This window comes from Enoplosus armatus, chromosome 17 (assembly GCF_043641665.1).
Source record: "Enoplosus armatus isolate fEnoArm2 chromosome 17, fEnoArm2.hap1, whole genome shotgun sequence".
NCBI lineage: Eukaryota > Metazoa > Chordata > Actinopteri > Centrarchiformes > Enoplosidae > Enoplosus > Enoplosus armatus.
In genome coordinates this window covers 10,694,509-10,711,070 of record NC_092196.1, presented here as the reverse complement: position 1 = coordinate 10,711,070, position 16,562 = coordinate 10,694,509, and the positions used below count along the sequence as shown (strand labels likewise).

Genomic DNA, 16,562 nt, shown 5'->3' with positions numbered 1-16,562 from the left:
ATGAAAAATCCAAAATATATAAAAATATCACATTGTATCATTCAATTTAAGGCTCATGTGTTTTAGGTCTGATGAACGCAGTGCTGTGGTTAGTAAGCTAAGATGATACAGAATGTCATGTTTTTGTAATATTGTATTGTCTTTTTATATTATATATATTTATATTTATTACTGTATATCAGCTGCTGAGAAACCACTCAAAATGCTTGAGAATTATTGTTTTACTCTGAAGTCTCAAATATTACTTTTAAAATACTAGTAGAAAGTTGAATCCGCACATAAATGTGTAATGGAAATGTAATTCAGACAGCTGCACTGAGAATGTCTGGAGCTGCGACACCACCGTACTCTGTTGAATCAAATCAAACCGTGAATTTTGTGAATTGCCACTCACCTGAAATATTGATGAAAGAGTCATAAAACATGACTAAATGCTGGTGGTGTCTGCAGATTCTTGTGGCAGCCACAAGTGGAGGTTTCGCTGTTTATGAGCTCATGCAGAGCAAAATGTGCAAACAAACTTAGATCACAGAGCTGGATGAAGTAATGGTTCATTAAACGTGCAGTACATCAGTTCTATGAACACCAACATACATCGTCACGTCTCACTTTTAGGGAACTTATTCCCAATTATTTTTCCTGCTCTTTCTACCTCCACCTCAATAGGATTACTCACGTCATTACCAGTGTTTAGTGACGTATGTAGATTATGCTGAATGTCCTGCTGATTTAATGAAACCTAAGGGCTGGGCTGGTCCTGCCAACGCTGATACTAACGTCTTCCCCAGATGGCAGAATGGGAAATCAGTTATCTTTAATGCCTGCTGCTGGGCTGGCACAGCGAAAATGCGGCTATCACTGTGACTGGTAATACAGAGTAATAAAAGTTGGCACAGATGAAGTGAGCCGAGCACATTTAAATTTTAGTGAAGCCCACTAAAAACTAATGCCAGACGTATAAAACAGAGGGGGAATGTGACAAAAATACTGACAGGAATTAGAGAAGGCAAGATGTATGGGGAGAGCCAAAGGGTTTGTTTGAATACACTCATATGCTAATGCAAGCAGCCACTCACAAACTGACGTTTCCACAAACAAAGCTCAATGTTAATCGATTTCACTGAATATTTTTGGTTTAATCAGTGAACTCAAATACTGGTCAGGCATATTTCCATGCATTGTTCAAAAAAACCATCTGCAGTGTGTATTTCAGATCTTTAGTGGGTTTCTTTTTAGGTTGTTCCACCCGAGCAGATGTTTTTTGTTTTTTTCCTTCCATAAAGGATAGTGTACCATGAAAGAGAAGAGCTCCGCCGCTAATTCTGAGCCCAGAGAGGAAGGAGGGGGCTTTTCTGAGTGAGCTGACATCTTTCGTAATTAAAGGCCACAGCGCACGCAGGCCTCAGACTGTACATGTGGTCTCACTGTGTGGAAGTGGCGAGAGGGAAAAGCAGTGTGAGAAAGACGAAGGACGAGAGGGAAGAGACAGAGTGAGTGTTCTCTAGTGGGAAAACAAAGTTAGAGCTTGTGAGCTAACATTTGAGAGCATAAAGGAGTGGGGACAGCGAGACAAGAACAGAGAGAGAGACATTTTGGTTGAATGATGCAGCTTACTCTGGTACATAACTAGCTGCACTCCAAACTCTAAACACCACTTGTTCTTGAAGTCCAGCGTAGAGCTCTAGTACTAGTATGTAGAAAGAAAACTGTAAGATCAGAGTGTTACTTTGTTCTAACACAATCCTGTCCAACTGTTTAGCTTTACCTGTGTTGTAGAGAAAAGACTTAAAGGATAAGGACTAAGCTTTCATTTTCACTCAGGATAAGCCTTCATCCAAAGCTTGACAGGCCTGCCATGCTAGTTTCAGTTGCTATACTATGAGTGGACAATCGCTGTTCAGGGGAGGAGATTAGCAAACAGTGGCTGATCCTTCCACAAACATGGATTGCCATATTTTTGCTGCATTTATTACATTTATTGGATTTGGATCAACTTTCGAGGGCCAAACACATCATTCTTAGCCGTCTTTTTACAAACATGGTTACTTTGCTTCGTGACTTTACAGTAACACACGAGATGAAACAGGATGAAACATTGTCGTCTGGATGTCATGTCAGATAAAACTTCACAACACAAAGAATCAGAGTCAGAATGAATGTTTTATACACACTACTGTGCTTTGTGTACTTTACACAGAGTTTAAAGTGGTTCAAAATAATCACAGATCAAAACAGCAATTTATTTGAAGTGAGTAACAGTTGATACAGTTGGAACTGTCCAAGGCTATTAAAATAGTGATGTAGCTTTGAAGGGAAAAATATCTACAAATACAAATTAAATGTGTGTATGTGTGGTTTCTGATCGTTGTTACACATTTAATATTTACAGATGAGGTATCATTGGTATACTGCAATGTACTGAGGAATGTCCTGCAACATCAAACTAAGATATGTAGCATTTGGAAACAATAAATGTAATGAAAAAAGCAACACTGCTAATAATTAAAAAGAAATAGTGGTTTATCATGGAGTATGACATTTTTTCCAATGTCCTGTCAATGAAAGTATAGTCAGTTTTATGTCTCGCCTTGTCGTGTAATAAATACATTTCTTTCATAAAAGAAATATGTAACTGTTGTATTTCAAATCAACAGAAACTATAAATATCAGCTTATTTTATAAACAAAACATAAAGCAAGTAAAAATCGATATTCAAAGGCAATGTTTTTTTCTCTCCCTTTGGTTCGTAGTTTGCTTCTTACTTCCATATGACATAAACATTAACATACAAGCATGAAAATGGTTTAATGGTTTAATAACTAAGCCATTAACTATGTGTGCATATTGGCAGCACTGTGTCCATGTCGGCCTCTACAACAAAACAATGACAGTTCATGTGCTGCATGTCATGTTGAGTCCACTGAGGCAGAATTCAGTTTGTGGACTCTGTAATCCTCTACCCCGTCCCTGAGAACGTTAGTCCTGTGGAGCATTAAACAGTCAATCTCTCCAGAAAGTAAAAGACTGGCTTTTATCTGGGCTGTGACAGGAATCTCCTCTGTTAGTCCCAGCCAAAGTCTTGTCCAGTCATCTGGTAGAAATGGTGGTTGAAGGGCCTGTAGAAGTCTCTGAGTCTCTGCAGGACCTCCAAGGGGATCTGGGGATGGGGTCTACCCTTAGACTTTCCAAGGCAGCGAGGTCTGCTGCTCCCCTCGGGCTTCTTCAAACAGGGAAAACCTTTGGTCTGGTTGAAGTAGAAGTGTTTGTCTGAAACAACCCTTTTCAGACCCAGAAAGTCCTGAACCCGGCCCATCTCCCCAGCCGGATCAGACACTAGCCGCTCACCGCTAACAAACAGAAAATGAGACAAGGGGAAGTGCTGAAGCCAGTTCTCCAGATGTTTGGCGTAGAGGCCGATGCGCACAGCGCTCCACGTGGTGTCAATCAGACCTGTGGTGGAGTTTTTCAAAGCCAGGTTCTGGAAGGATGGAAGGCCCGGGTTCTTGGACAGGGTCTGGGTGTAGTCAGATACAGCCCGTGTCACAGGATCCCTGACCACCACAATGAGCTTGGTTTTGCAGTTCATAGTGCAGACACGGCTAGGAGCCTCCTTTGTGACAAAGTAGCTGGGGGTTTTCTCCATAGTGATCTGGCCGTCCAGCGTCCGAGGCATCAGGTTCCTGAATGAAAAGAAGAAACCGGTCAGACAGAGTTTGATTCATCTCTCGAAGCCATAATTGTGGAGAGTGTTTCTCTAACACACCGAACTGATGTGCATTCACAGCTTGAAAGTTTGGCTAAACTTGTTACGTGTTAGCAAACAGTTACCTACAGTAAACACTACCAGCAAAATTAGCATTCATTTGCAGTCATGTTTGTGTCCACCTGATGAATGTAAATCCAATGTTCTCCCTCCTGTTTTTGGTTGCCACCAACTCCTGAGGGAAACATCTGGCTCTTTAGCTGCTAAATGCTTCACTATGTTCACGAGCTAGTTGTTAACTTCGTCTATCTGCTGGGTACATAGCGTACAGTCGGTTTATCAGAGATTTTTCTCTGAAGACAGTTGCCTGCTACATCTGGAAACAATGCTAATGAGAGCGGAGACAATGAACCAAAACATTAAAGTTGTGGGCCTTAAATTGAAAACAACGAGCTAAAAGACACTAAAACACTGAGGGGAGCTGCAGAGTTGGGTGATAATTATCTGTCGGTCCATCAGCATGAGCAACCTCTTTCATGTTACACATAGACGTTTAACCAACTGTTAATATGAAAATATTGATAAATGCAGCTTTAAAAAAAGTGCCAGTTGCATTATTCACAGTGTATGGTTTGTCACATTAAAGTTTATAGTTTTTATCTTCAATCTTCAACCAGTGAAACTTTTAAAAGCAAAGGCTGAGCCCCGACCTATAGTCCCACTTTGCAATTTAATCACATGTTGGGTACAAATTCTAATTTACTTACTTCAGTGAAAAGGACATCAAGAGATGATGTAAACACATTATATACACTAAACATTAAAGCACCCCCAAATCTGTGTGATTAAAGCTTCATACACTGTAGTGTGTTTACGTACCAGGGCCCCAGACAGCCCATCTGAGTCAAACCCTGCACAAAAGGACCATCCACTCTCTTCAGGCCTGATGAGTCAAAACCACAAAGCCTCAAGAACCACTTAACAGCAATTTCCTACAGATTTCCAACCCCCCCCTTCTTCTTCCTGCAAGAGCAAAGTGCCCCCCCACACACACCTCCCTCACCTCCCTCACCTCCCCTACGGGTTCCTACAAGGACCCAAACAGACCAGAGTCGGCAGGAAGTGAAACCAGGATGGCAAGCTGCTGAGCTCAGCTAGTGTGTTAAACATATGGCTGCAATGAGGAGAGATGTAGAATACGCCAGCAAAAAGGCATGTGCTACTATATTGCAGAGATAAATCTTGCATAATAATCCAGCGTATATTAATCTATAATCTAAACCAATAATCACTAATCTACTGATTTATCTTCTTATATTGTACATTCAAACATATCTTTGTTTCCAAGTTTTTTTCTCTACTTTACAAAACGTCTGCACCTGCTGTCCAATAAACTCTCTTATAGCACTATCTGGCAAACAGGCATTGTGGGTATTCGACAGATGTTCGTGTGTCTACATTTGACATTGACAGACTGCGTGAGGTAAAATTGTGGTGGATTTGGATTTCAGAGACAAATTGTTTTGCATGACACGGATGATGAGCAATGTTTAAAACAGCAAATAAATTGACTGTAGTTCATTTACTCAACACATCTTATACTGTGTTACTGGAAACAGTGAGCTTTCATGTGGCTTCCTATAAAATAAACAATAAGTGGAGCCTGTGTGCTTTATTTCTTTCAGATTGGAAATCTGAATACAGTCCAAACGTCAATGACGAGAGAAATGTAGATCACTGTAGGACGTCCAAGGGAAATTTATTTTAATTTTGCCAGTTATTCTAGTGAGACCGTCTGTGGTCAAACACTGATTCGATGATTATTAAAAAGCAAACCGTAGTATTCATGAAGTGAACGGTTCATTAGCTCCACTGTTTGTTTTGAAGATGGAAAATCAACAGCAAAAGCAAAACAATGTTAAACAATTTGAGCCAATCAGTTAAAAAAACAAATGCACTCTTGTTTGAAAAGAAAAGAAAGAAAGTTAGATGAGAAGATTGAAACCACTCTCCTACACTACGGTAAATAAGAATCTACGTCCAGCAGCCAGTTAGCTTATCTTAGGAGGGGGAAAAGCACCTCTAAAACTCACTAATTAACACGTTGATTTGTTTAGTCTGTTCACAAACAAAAGTGTAAAAGCAACATGTCGTGGTTTAAGGGAAGGTTACGTGGTGGACTATTTCACATTACATCCTGTGGCCCATTAAAATAAAACACAACATGTCTTTACCCTAACCAAAAAAGACATAGTGAGCTTTAGACGTGCTGGAAGGTGGATTTTGTTACCTTTGAACAGAGCCAAGCTAGCTGTTTCCTCCTGTTTACAGTCTTTATGCTCAGCTAAGCTAAGCTAACTGGCCACTGCTGGCTATTCCTATATAGTTTCCAATATGTCAGGCTGAATTTTGGAGGAAATATGTATAAATTCATACACAATATAATATAAATTCATACACAATATAAAAAGCTAAAGTTGTATGTTATAGGGTTCATAATTGCATCACATGTTGAGTGTTAAGGAGTAAAAAAAGACTTCTCTGGAGTTGTTCCTGAGTAAGTTTCGAGTTTCCCTCTTTACTTGAAGTTAAACCGTTTCAATCCACTCCCATTAAATGATCCCTATAATAAAAGACCATTAATTGATTATTATCCAACTACAAAAGCTGCAAATGGCCTATCAATGCCCGTCTGTCCCCTGTTTATCTGTGTCTAATCAATACGTCTGTCTCTATATGACGGATTGTTCACTGTGTGTGTGTGTGTGTGTGTGTGTGTGTGTGCACATACAGACATGCAGGCACGGAGGTGTCGGTGTTTACTGATGAGAAACTGAGCGCTCGTCTCCCTCTCTGTCCTCTCCTCTCTCATCCATACTCTTTGATTTGTCCTTCACTCCTTCACATAAGTGTCACTTCAGTAATTGACCATAAGTTGCCTTTCCATACTCATGAATAGTTAATGAATTACCCGTCTCTCCTCGGGTCCTTCATCACAATCTGTCTCATTATCAGAGAATCGATAATAGCCATTTTCTATCATAAATCTGTTCCTGTACGTGGTGTCAGGAGGAGGATGGATTCATTTCTTGTCAATCTTCTCATGCATGTAAATCTATTGTTATATATATTTCACAAATACAGCTCTCTCATTTAACTTAAAGAAAAATGCCATACGGTCTCGGTAGTTGCAAAGAGAGTAACTCAGGGCACAAAGATGTTTTCTATTTAGCCCAGTATTGGAAAGGCTTGCTGACTAGCCACATTAGTCTGGAACTCCCTGCTGCTTAAAGGATGTAGTGCTTTTCTTCCCTGAAGTGCTACAGTGCTGATTACACTACTGATATGTTCTAGGCAGTCTGGATCAGAAGATTAAATACTAACCCTGGCAACAAGGATGTGGCCAAGAGACTTCCTGCCCCCGAGATTATGGGTTCTCCCGCAGAAGTGCTGCAGCTACATCCCCTGTAGCGCCCTAACAAAAGGCTGTGCAGAATGCCTTTCTGCACAGAAAGTAGAGCTGATTGAAGACGAGACGATCCTAAAAATCCAATTATCATGTCATTTTCTAAAATAAAACCAGATCCTAAATTCCATGGGTTATTATATTCATTTACTGGACCATGCTAAACACTGACTTGGTGAAGGAGGCTTCTGCTCTGGCAGGCGTCTCCATGTCCAAACGCTTTCATAGCTGAGACCCAATTAATGAGGCAGTGGAAAATCAAGGTCGTAAAAAATGAGAAGGAGAGCAAACAACAAACTGAGTGAAAACATTTCCCAGCAGTGCTGCTATGCTCAGACGGTGACAGAAGGAGCCTCAGGGCCACGGACGGCCTGTCAGGCTGACAGGATGAGTGTGGGAACCTCGATTTACGCCTCCATGCCTGGATGAAACATATGTGGCTACTTTCCTCTGACCAGAAAACAACAAGAAAACAACCAAAGAAATCCTGTAAGCTCAACAAGCAGCAAATAGAGCAGATCAAATACGCTTATTTGTTTTCTTGCTGGGAGATACCAATCTCTGTCCAGTAAAATCCACCTACCAACAGTGTAAAAAGGACTACTTGTTGTTTTACATGAGGTTATGTGCTGGACTATTTCTTGACTAGGAACAGTGACTTCTTGAAATCTCCGCTGGCAACCTCACAGCGACGACAAGACTTTAACCAAGATATAACATGTTAATTAGGGGACTTTTGTTACCTGGACAGAGCCAGCTAGCTGTTTCCCTCTGTTTCCAGTCTTTATGCTATGCTAAGCTAATTTAACAGAGAAATGAGAGTGGTATTGATTTTCTCATCTAACTCTCCACAAGAAAGCAAGTACGGGTATTTCCAAAAATATCAAACGATTGCTTTAAGTATAACATGGGTGCACTACAGTGACAAAGCATAAAGGTTCACCACAAGAGCACGTCAACACGCCACTGACACTGTCGATGTGACACTACCAAAGACCCCTCACACACAAGAGGAGCCATCATTGTCTGTGGGATACTAAGGGCGAATGCCGCCATGCTGTCTACGCGTTCTTTGTCTAAACAGAAACCTGAGCAAGCGACGAGGCCTCAAAGTGTCATGGACGCCAAAGTAGGAAAGAAATACAAATTAAAGTGTGTAAAAACCCAAACGCAGCCTGAGGATGGGCTTGAGACTGAGCAACAATGTCATAAACAATATTTCACAACAGCGAGTGACACAGTGTGTATCAGAGCTAAAGTAATATTCAACACACACACAAACACACTAAACACTTGATGCCTGGAGGTAAATTTCCGGCACTTGTCTCTCCAAAGGCAGAGAGAGGAAGTGGATTGGCGAGAGAGAGACTGTTGCCACCCACAGATTTTAAATACATTGTTATCAAATGATTTTTCTCCAATGAATAATGATGGCATAATGGAGGGAGAGGAGGGTTGTCTCGACGGGAGGTTAGCTCAAGTGCTATACTTCCACAGAGACTACAGTGTTTTACATTTTCATCTTTGGTGGTTTACAGCAGGATACCATTGCAATGAGTTTGAAAATGTGTGTGTGTGTGTGTGTGTGTGTGTGTGCAAGAGAGTGGGTGGGTGGGTAGTGGGTAGGGGGTAAAATCATGCACATGTGTGTGCGTGTGTGGGCTTTTTCTATAAAGAAATGAAATACTTTTCGTTGGTCATTGGCTAATTAGTGGCATATGAGCGTCCAGTCATAATTAGGAGTCTTAACCGGATGTCAGTGATGCTTTGGTGGGGAAGTCAGTAATGGCTTCAGCATTTGGTGCACGGGTGTCACAGTAGCGGTGACACTGAGCAGGGTAGAAGTGCTAATTAGGGATGTGTTTGATTGTTTGAACATTTTATACCAATATCTTTTTTCTATTTAACAAAATAAGCGGTTCCATCACTTTGGTCGGGAGTTAATATCTCAACAACTACTGGATGGATTGCAATGAAATTTAGTTCAGACATCCATGTCCCCCTCATGATGAAGTGTAATAACTTTGGTAATCCCTTAATAACTTCAATTTGTCCTCCACTGTACTTTGTGTTTAATGCTAATTAGCACACTAAAATAAGAACATAGTAAATATTATAGCTGTTGAACATCAGCATGTTGGCATTGTCGTAACCCTAACTCGGATGCTAAACAGAACATTTTTGCGGCTCTCTTGGTCATTTATTACAGACTTGTTCTTTTATAGATGTAAATCCATTCAAACCATGTAATTGTTGACTATGTGTGATAAAACAATTGTTTTTTCATTTCCCAGGGGTAAAATCATTGTATTTCCATGGATACTGCCATCTGTTTTCAACCTTGAGTTATTCTTTTCTGGAAATGGCAGTACAACTGAGCATGACTACCAAGTATCTGAAACATTTCATTCTGGCCAACTGAAACAAAACCATTATTTCTTCACACAGCATTTTCCTCACTAGCTAACTGCAGTCCGGAGCTGAAACAGCACGACTGAAACCTCCCCAAGATTTTACAGGCACCCCCAAATGCACCACAATGCACCTCATATTATTATAATTTCCACCATATGGGGTGTGAGTGTGGGCCTTGTCAAACCTTATAACACAACCTAGACCCAACTTAAGCCAAAACCCACCACTATTAAAACACAATACAATTCAAAACTACAGAGACCACTTCCTGGTCTGTTACACCAATCAGCCGTGTTCAGCCTGTATCACTAATGGCCTCAGGGCTGGACACAGAACGAGGTGTCGGGAAAATCACCCTCACTCAGGAAAACGTTGCCTCATGCGCATGAGAGTCTACTTTTCACCATTTAAACTGTCAGAAATCCAGACTGACATGGTGAGTGGTTGAATATCCGACCTCCTAGAAAACACTGAGATGAAACATGCATGAATGCAGTGATTGGATGTTTTAAGGAGAAACAAAGCACAGCACAGTCTCACCAACCAGATCGAAACAAACAGCTCACAATGGAGCTAAAACAAATGATTTTGTTCCATCATCACTTAACACAAGGGAATTTTAAATAATATTTAGGATATTAAGAATCAATCAGGATTCATTTATATTCATAAACACAGAAGATGGAAGTAGATACACTAGTAAGCAGTATATTACAGTAGACAATATATTACAGTAATCTGAAAAGATATCCTTTAGTATATGTATTAATATGCATTTTTAAGTTTTAATCACTCAGAATATGAAAGGGCTCAAATGGTCTTTTGACTTTTCTAAATGTCAAAAATCATGATGATGTTTTAAAAAAAATGAAAATAAAATGTCCCAATCAATCAGATGTGGATCTACAGAAAGGAAGAACATAGGAGGTGGACGAGTAAAAAGAAGAGGAAATTAAGAAGGTTTTCTGGCTTTATTTTGGAAGATCTAACAAAATTAGTTCAACTAACTTGATGTTAGATGGAGAAGAAGCACATCATAAATGACCCTAAAGACCAGCATATGTCCACCTGTAGTCATCCCTTCATATCCTTATACACAAAAATCTATGTCTTTCTAAGGTCCAATATAATTTCTCCTTGGCCTTGTGCTGCTGCCCTTAAAGGATTTATACTACATTTTAATAGCAATCCGATCGGGCATGGCCTTTGGTGTCAAGACTGTAGGTCAGCCGATTGACAAGCTTTCAAAATATTGATGGAACTTGTGGTCTGGTGTTTTTCCTCAAATAGAAATGCAGAAATGATCTTTCCATAAATCAGATATATAGAGACTAGTCATTCGGGTTTCTAGGATGTTATTTTGGCTCTTGGATCCAAAGCTGTTTGACTGATTAGTGCAAACGCAGCGTTCATCTCTTTTAAAATAACAAGTGCTCGTTCTGCTGCAAGACAACAACAACAAATGTTCTCATTCTAACGTCATCAAGGAACAGAAGATACAAAAAAAAAAGCCTTAATTCATGAATTACTCATTCCAGCCCACGTCATGCTGACAAAGCCGTGACAATCAGAACCATTGTGCCATGGAAAGCTGAGGTTTTTCAGTTTTCTGCGGTGGCTCTCAAGTCCCATATGAAACCCATCACTCCATGAAGTCCCCTTAAAGCCGTAAAACAACACAGAAATTCATTAAAACTTTGCCTCATTTTGAATGCACTATTTGTGGCTTTTCCATTCCCGTAATGGGCTCATATGCACACATGCAAACAAGAGAAGGGTTTGGATGGAGAGACATGACTTGGTGGAGAGAGACAGAGAGAGAGAGAGAGAGAGAGAGGGGGAAGACTGACTGGATCACTCAAGATAAAAGCGATGGAAAACACACATTAATGAGGTCTAAGTTTGTCTCACAGAAGACAATGCTGTTGGAACAACACTGCTGCGTCTGTGAAGTGACTCAAGCAAGCAGATCACCAATATCTGACAGCGAAGACTCGATATATGACAGCGCACGACTCCCATCCATCTGCTAAAAAGTTTGTGCTTATTTCTCCGTCCAAGATGGGTAGAAGCAGGAGGAGTATTACAATGCACAAACTGTTGTCAGATATGCTAATCTGAAACCATGTGTCTTTGGCAAAGGCTATGTTTTTATTACTCATTATGAGGTTCTGACTCTACAAAACTGATTTGGAGGCATTTGAATGAGTTTTTTTTATTGATTATGGCTGAAATACAAGAAGCATGCAGAGGTCATAAGTGTCTGAAAGGGAGAGTCGATAAAGTAATAAGACAATGTGGGTTAATTGGTGCTATACTCTGATTAAACTAAAGATCCAGTGAAATATTTATACCCATATGTATCGTAGAAACGTGATCCTGTTGACCTGGAGGCTGCAGATGAAGCAGGAAACTTCAACAAGATGAAATGTCAGGGTTTACTTTTCGGCTCCTGTCATACACAGCAGCCTCGTACTGAATCAGAGGCGATTGTGTGTGTGTGTGTGTGTGTGTGTGTGTGTGTGTGTGTGTGTGTGTGTGAGTGTGTTAGCTTCCAGATGTGACAGCAAGTTGACGCTCTGTTCACTGACAGTCAGGTGAGGAGGACTTGCTTGTTCCACATGGATGAGTTCTTGCTGTCACTAACACACACACACACACACACACACACACACACACCTCTGCGCTCCACGACTTCCTGCAGCTTCTCTGTGGGTCACTGAGGATGACAGCAAACAGATTTTCCCCCGATTTCTGAAGTTCGGTGACAACAGGGGAATCATCTTTCAGTGATTTCACCCAGGATCGCGTTGCTGCTGTCTCTTTTGTTGTGTTAATCCGTCTCAACTCCTCTCCACCTCCAGTTTCAACAAGACTGCAGTAATTTCAGTAGATTGCACCCATCAGAACAGATTTAACTGCAGTCATATCTGCGCACTTGTCATTTGTTAATTTCTACATAAATGCCACTGAAAAACACTTTCAAATGTTGAGACATTCTTTAGAAATTCCTTAGCTACAGAAGGAATTGGCATCTCAACAGAATTTCATATTTCACATGGAGTCTTTCTTTTTTGGAGATATTATGATCAGAACTGAAACTGTTACTTGGTTAATAGTTCAATTAGCCAATTGATGATTATCTGTATAAAATAAACTGGAAAAGCAACTATTTTGATAATCGATTCATCGTTCAGTCATTTTTTAAAGCAATAATGTCAAACATTTGCTGCTAAGGATTAGTTGCTTATCTTTGTCGTATGAGATAGTAAACGGAATATCTTTTTTTCATGCTGTTAAGCGAATAAAACAAGCAATCTGAATACATCACCTTGGGCTCAAATAATAATGGGCAATTATTATTATAGTAGTTACAGCCCTTATTATGACTGATCTAGCTTTCACAGACCATGTTAGTGTCGCTGCCGCGTTACAACACTAACAAACACTACAGCATTAAAGCATAACAGATTTACAGCGCTAATTAAAACACACATAAAACATGGCCTGGAAACAGCAGGTCTACCACAGGTATTTCCACATAAACACATCCTCTACACTGAAGGAAGAGTGAGCAAAGCTAGACGAGAGGGGAAGAAAGAGCGAGAGAAAGTGGTGAGAAGGTTGAATAAAAGGAGAGAGGAGGATGTGGGAGGAAGGACGTATGTGGTATAGAGAGGCAGCAGAGGAGAGAAGTGTAAAAGAGGAGTAGTGGATAACAGAGCAAGGTGCTAACCTGCATGTGTATGTGGTGCATGTGAGTGTTTATGAGGAAAATAGTAGAGGAAGCTCAGCAGCATGCTAAAATTATCAGCGGTGAAAGTGTTTCCATGTGTCCTTATGTTCTCAGTTAAAACACAGCTAAGGGGCTTTAAGAAAAAACCCAAAGAGACGATTAAATTACACCTCAGAGTTTCAAGTACCATCTTGTTTATCAGCGCTCTTCATCCTGTCAGACCTCGCTCTCTCTCCTAATGGCACCTTTAATCCTCACAGGTCTGAAACAGTATTCTGACACTGGTGAGAAGTTTGAGCTATAAGCTGGGACCCTCTTCCAGGGGCTTGTAGAACATCTGGAGATGATCAGGACCAGCTCCATCCAGACCTAAATCCTTCTTCTTCTTCTTCTTCTTCCTTAACTACACCCAAATGATAGCTCTGGTCAGCCTGGCCACCCCCAAATCAGCTGCTGTCACTGCGACAGTAGCAGATGAACATTTTGTGTGCCTCCAGACAACATCACTGTGATGTGCAGCCAAGACCTGATATGAATTCATTGGATCAATCAGGTTTATATATGTGGACAACAGATTAGAGTAATCGCTGCGGTGTTTGCATGGTGTCACATTGAAGTGTATACATGGTGTTTAGATGACTGTCAAGATGATGAAGTGCTCCTCAGAGACCCCCACTAGCCTTTTGATCTACAGTGCAGCACGCAGGGAGAATATTGGCTTGTAGTGATCTGAATACATCAGCCAGCCATGTGTACGGCCTTCTCAGACTATTGACAGGAGACAGCACTTCTGCACAGGTCACTGCTGCTCCTCTGACCCTTCAGCCTGCCATACATCATCCTGCACTGTCTGAGATGACATCCAAAGCTTTATTGTAAAGATTTAAAAACGTGTCATATTCCTATTGGGACTCAAAACATGTCTGTGGCATCCAATAGGGAATTTATAATCAATGTACAGTGTTTATAACAGATTAAAGCTCATACTTAGATCTTTATTTGGACCTTTAATTTGGTTAGAATCATGAGAGGTGTAAAAAGTCAAATGCAAATGAACTTTTTATTTTGCTGCCAATTTGGAGCTAAAAGGCAGCCTAAACTTGCGCGCGCATGTGTGCTCCTTACCTGTACCACTCCAGCCCCTTCTCATAGAACCTGTCGAAGAAGTGAGGCTCCGCGCCGACCGCCCTCACCTCCGGGTGGATGCGGAGAAACTCCAGCAGGGCGCGGGTTCCCCCTTTCTTCACGCCGATTATAATCGCCTGCGGAAACCTTTTGGTCCCGAAGGTGTTGGACACGGGGATGCCGTTGTTCTGGGCGCTCTCCCTGGCGCTGTCCGACGCCTGCTGTTGAGGCGCGTCCACCTGCTCTGCGTCCGCGGAGGCTGTGCGGTTCCGGTGAGGCTGCGGCGCGTCGGGGAGGAGACGCGGCGATGGTCGCAGGTCGTCCAAAATGCGGCGATGATCGTCCAAAATGTCATAGTCTAAAGCTTGTTGGCTGTATAAAGTCCTCGGAGCTGAATCGCAAAACCCGGTGAGGCAATAGAAGAAGTAGGTGAAGATCAGCACCATGGTAAAAAACACCGAGACTTTGGAGAGCACCTTGCCAAAGTTGAACCTGACTCTGCATCCACTACATCCCATGAGTTGATCTCCTGCTCGATGCCAAAGGGCCAACACGGGGACAGCATGCTTCTTCTTCTTCCTACATTGATCTCGGAGTTGATGCTGTTGAATTTATCTGGCAGAACCTGTTGCGCAAAAGTGAGGCATCACACGGAGAGCTTCTGGCAGCGGTGGATTGGCACAGTGGATTTGTCAAAAATGATCCTCATAATCTTAATAGTCTCTTTTTTTTTCTCTTCAGAAAATACACAAAATTCCTATTCAATTAAGAAACTCTTGTCATTTAACATGACTCGTTGATCTGCAGTGAGACGAGACCTCCAGCCTGCTGCATCTGTGCGCTCTGAAGTCTGCTAATCTCTCATTCAAGGTTTCTCTTCTGCTTCTCCAACGCCCTTTTTTTTTTTTTTTTTCTTTACAAGTCTCCACCCCTCCCTCCTCAAGCTATAGATAAACATGCCTTCATATAGAGGCTCTGGTAGTAGCCTGTGTTTATTTCTACATGGCAGAAATATTCAAATACATTCTGTATTTATAACATACATTATGTTATACATTATTAACATACATATGTCTCCAAGAAACCACATGCATACTAAAAACCCACTGGGAAAACTTTTCTTTGTGGTCTGTCTGTGATTTAAATTAAAGTTATTTATATGAGTTAAGCTGGCTACTTCTTCAACATGAAAGAAAAAAATCTTGAGTACTTTATTATGAGTTACAGGCACATCAGTGTTTTACAAATGTAAGCTGACCCCACAGAGGAAAATCCTCCTTGCCCCTTTGAACCCATATGATAGATGCCTCAGTCGGCCCTGTGAATAAGAGAAGCCCTGAGGAAGTCTATCCAAAACCTCCTGTACTCTTCCTGCACCATGAGACTCAACACTGAACCAACGCACAGCTGACACAGTGACACAAACCTCCAAAACAAAAGGCCTGAAGCGAGGAGGAGGGGTCCCTGCGACTGTTCTGTCCCATAAATACAGTATCTGAGGTCGAGTGTGTCACCTCTGGGGGCCGTATACAGGAAGGATCAGCACTGGGATGTTATAAAGCTGGAGCAGGTGGATAGAGTTTCTTCTGGCAAAGAGACAGAGTTCAGACTTTGAACCTGACTAACACACCAAGCGGCTGTTTGAATGGATGGAAAGAGAGCGAGGAGAGGTAAAGGGGAACTGAGGTAGATAATCTGTCTGAGAAAGAGGTCCACACACACACACACACACACATTCAGCCCTGAGGCTCATATGTTTCAGACAGAGATAATAAATGAATTTGGCAAACTCACTGTGTTGGTTAATTGAGGATTTTATATTTTATCTCTATTCAGCTCTCTTCTTGTCCTCAGAGAAAATAGAGATTGCTTGGTTAAAATCAAATTAAATGAAATGTTTGACTTTTTTTGCTGTGTTGGGTTGATACCACTCTCATGTCTGTATGGTAAACATACAGTTAGCCTGCTCTGTCCAAAGGAAGCTGTCCTGCAAGCACTTCTACAGCTCACGTTGTATCCCCTTTTTTTAGTATGTACAAAAACTGAAGTGTAAAATCAACAGATTGCCATATTACGAGGAGGGTATGTGCTGAAATGTGTTTTGGTAGACTCCAGGA

The 16,562-nt window shown here is 41.2% G+C and overlaps 1 protein-coding gene across 1 annotated transcript; it reads right to left on the bottom strand.

Annotated features, from left to right (window-relative positions):
* Nucleotides 1-1,969: 1,969 nt before the first annotated feature.
* On the bottom strand, nt 1,970-14,963 carry LOC139299811 (heparan sulfate glucosamine 3-O-sulfotransferase 6-like). Its single transcript, XM_070922730.1, has 2 exons — nt 14,446-14,963; nt 1,970-3,680 (listed from the first exon to the last, which is right to left on the bottom strand). Exons 1-2 carry the CDS (start codon nt 14,961-14,963, stop codon nt 3,062-3,064), a joined length of 1,137 nt encoding a protein of 378 aa, XP_070778831.1. The 3' UTR covers nt 1,970-3,061.
* Between the last annotated feature and the right edge of the window lie 1,599 nt (nt 14,964-16,562).

What these genes read in the sequence shown, in the direction of transcription:
- LOC139299811 (XM_070922730.1), bottom strand. Translation starts at nt 14,963, where the DNA reads ATGGGATGTAGTGGATGCAGAGTCAGGTTCAACTTTGGCAAGGTGCTC. An exon ending in AAGGGGCTGGAGTGGTACAG is followed by an intron (nt 3,681 to 14,445) that starts GTAAGGAGCACA and finishes CTTTTCATTCAG; the next exon opens with GAACCTGATGCCTCGGACGC.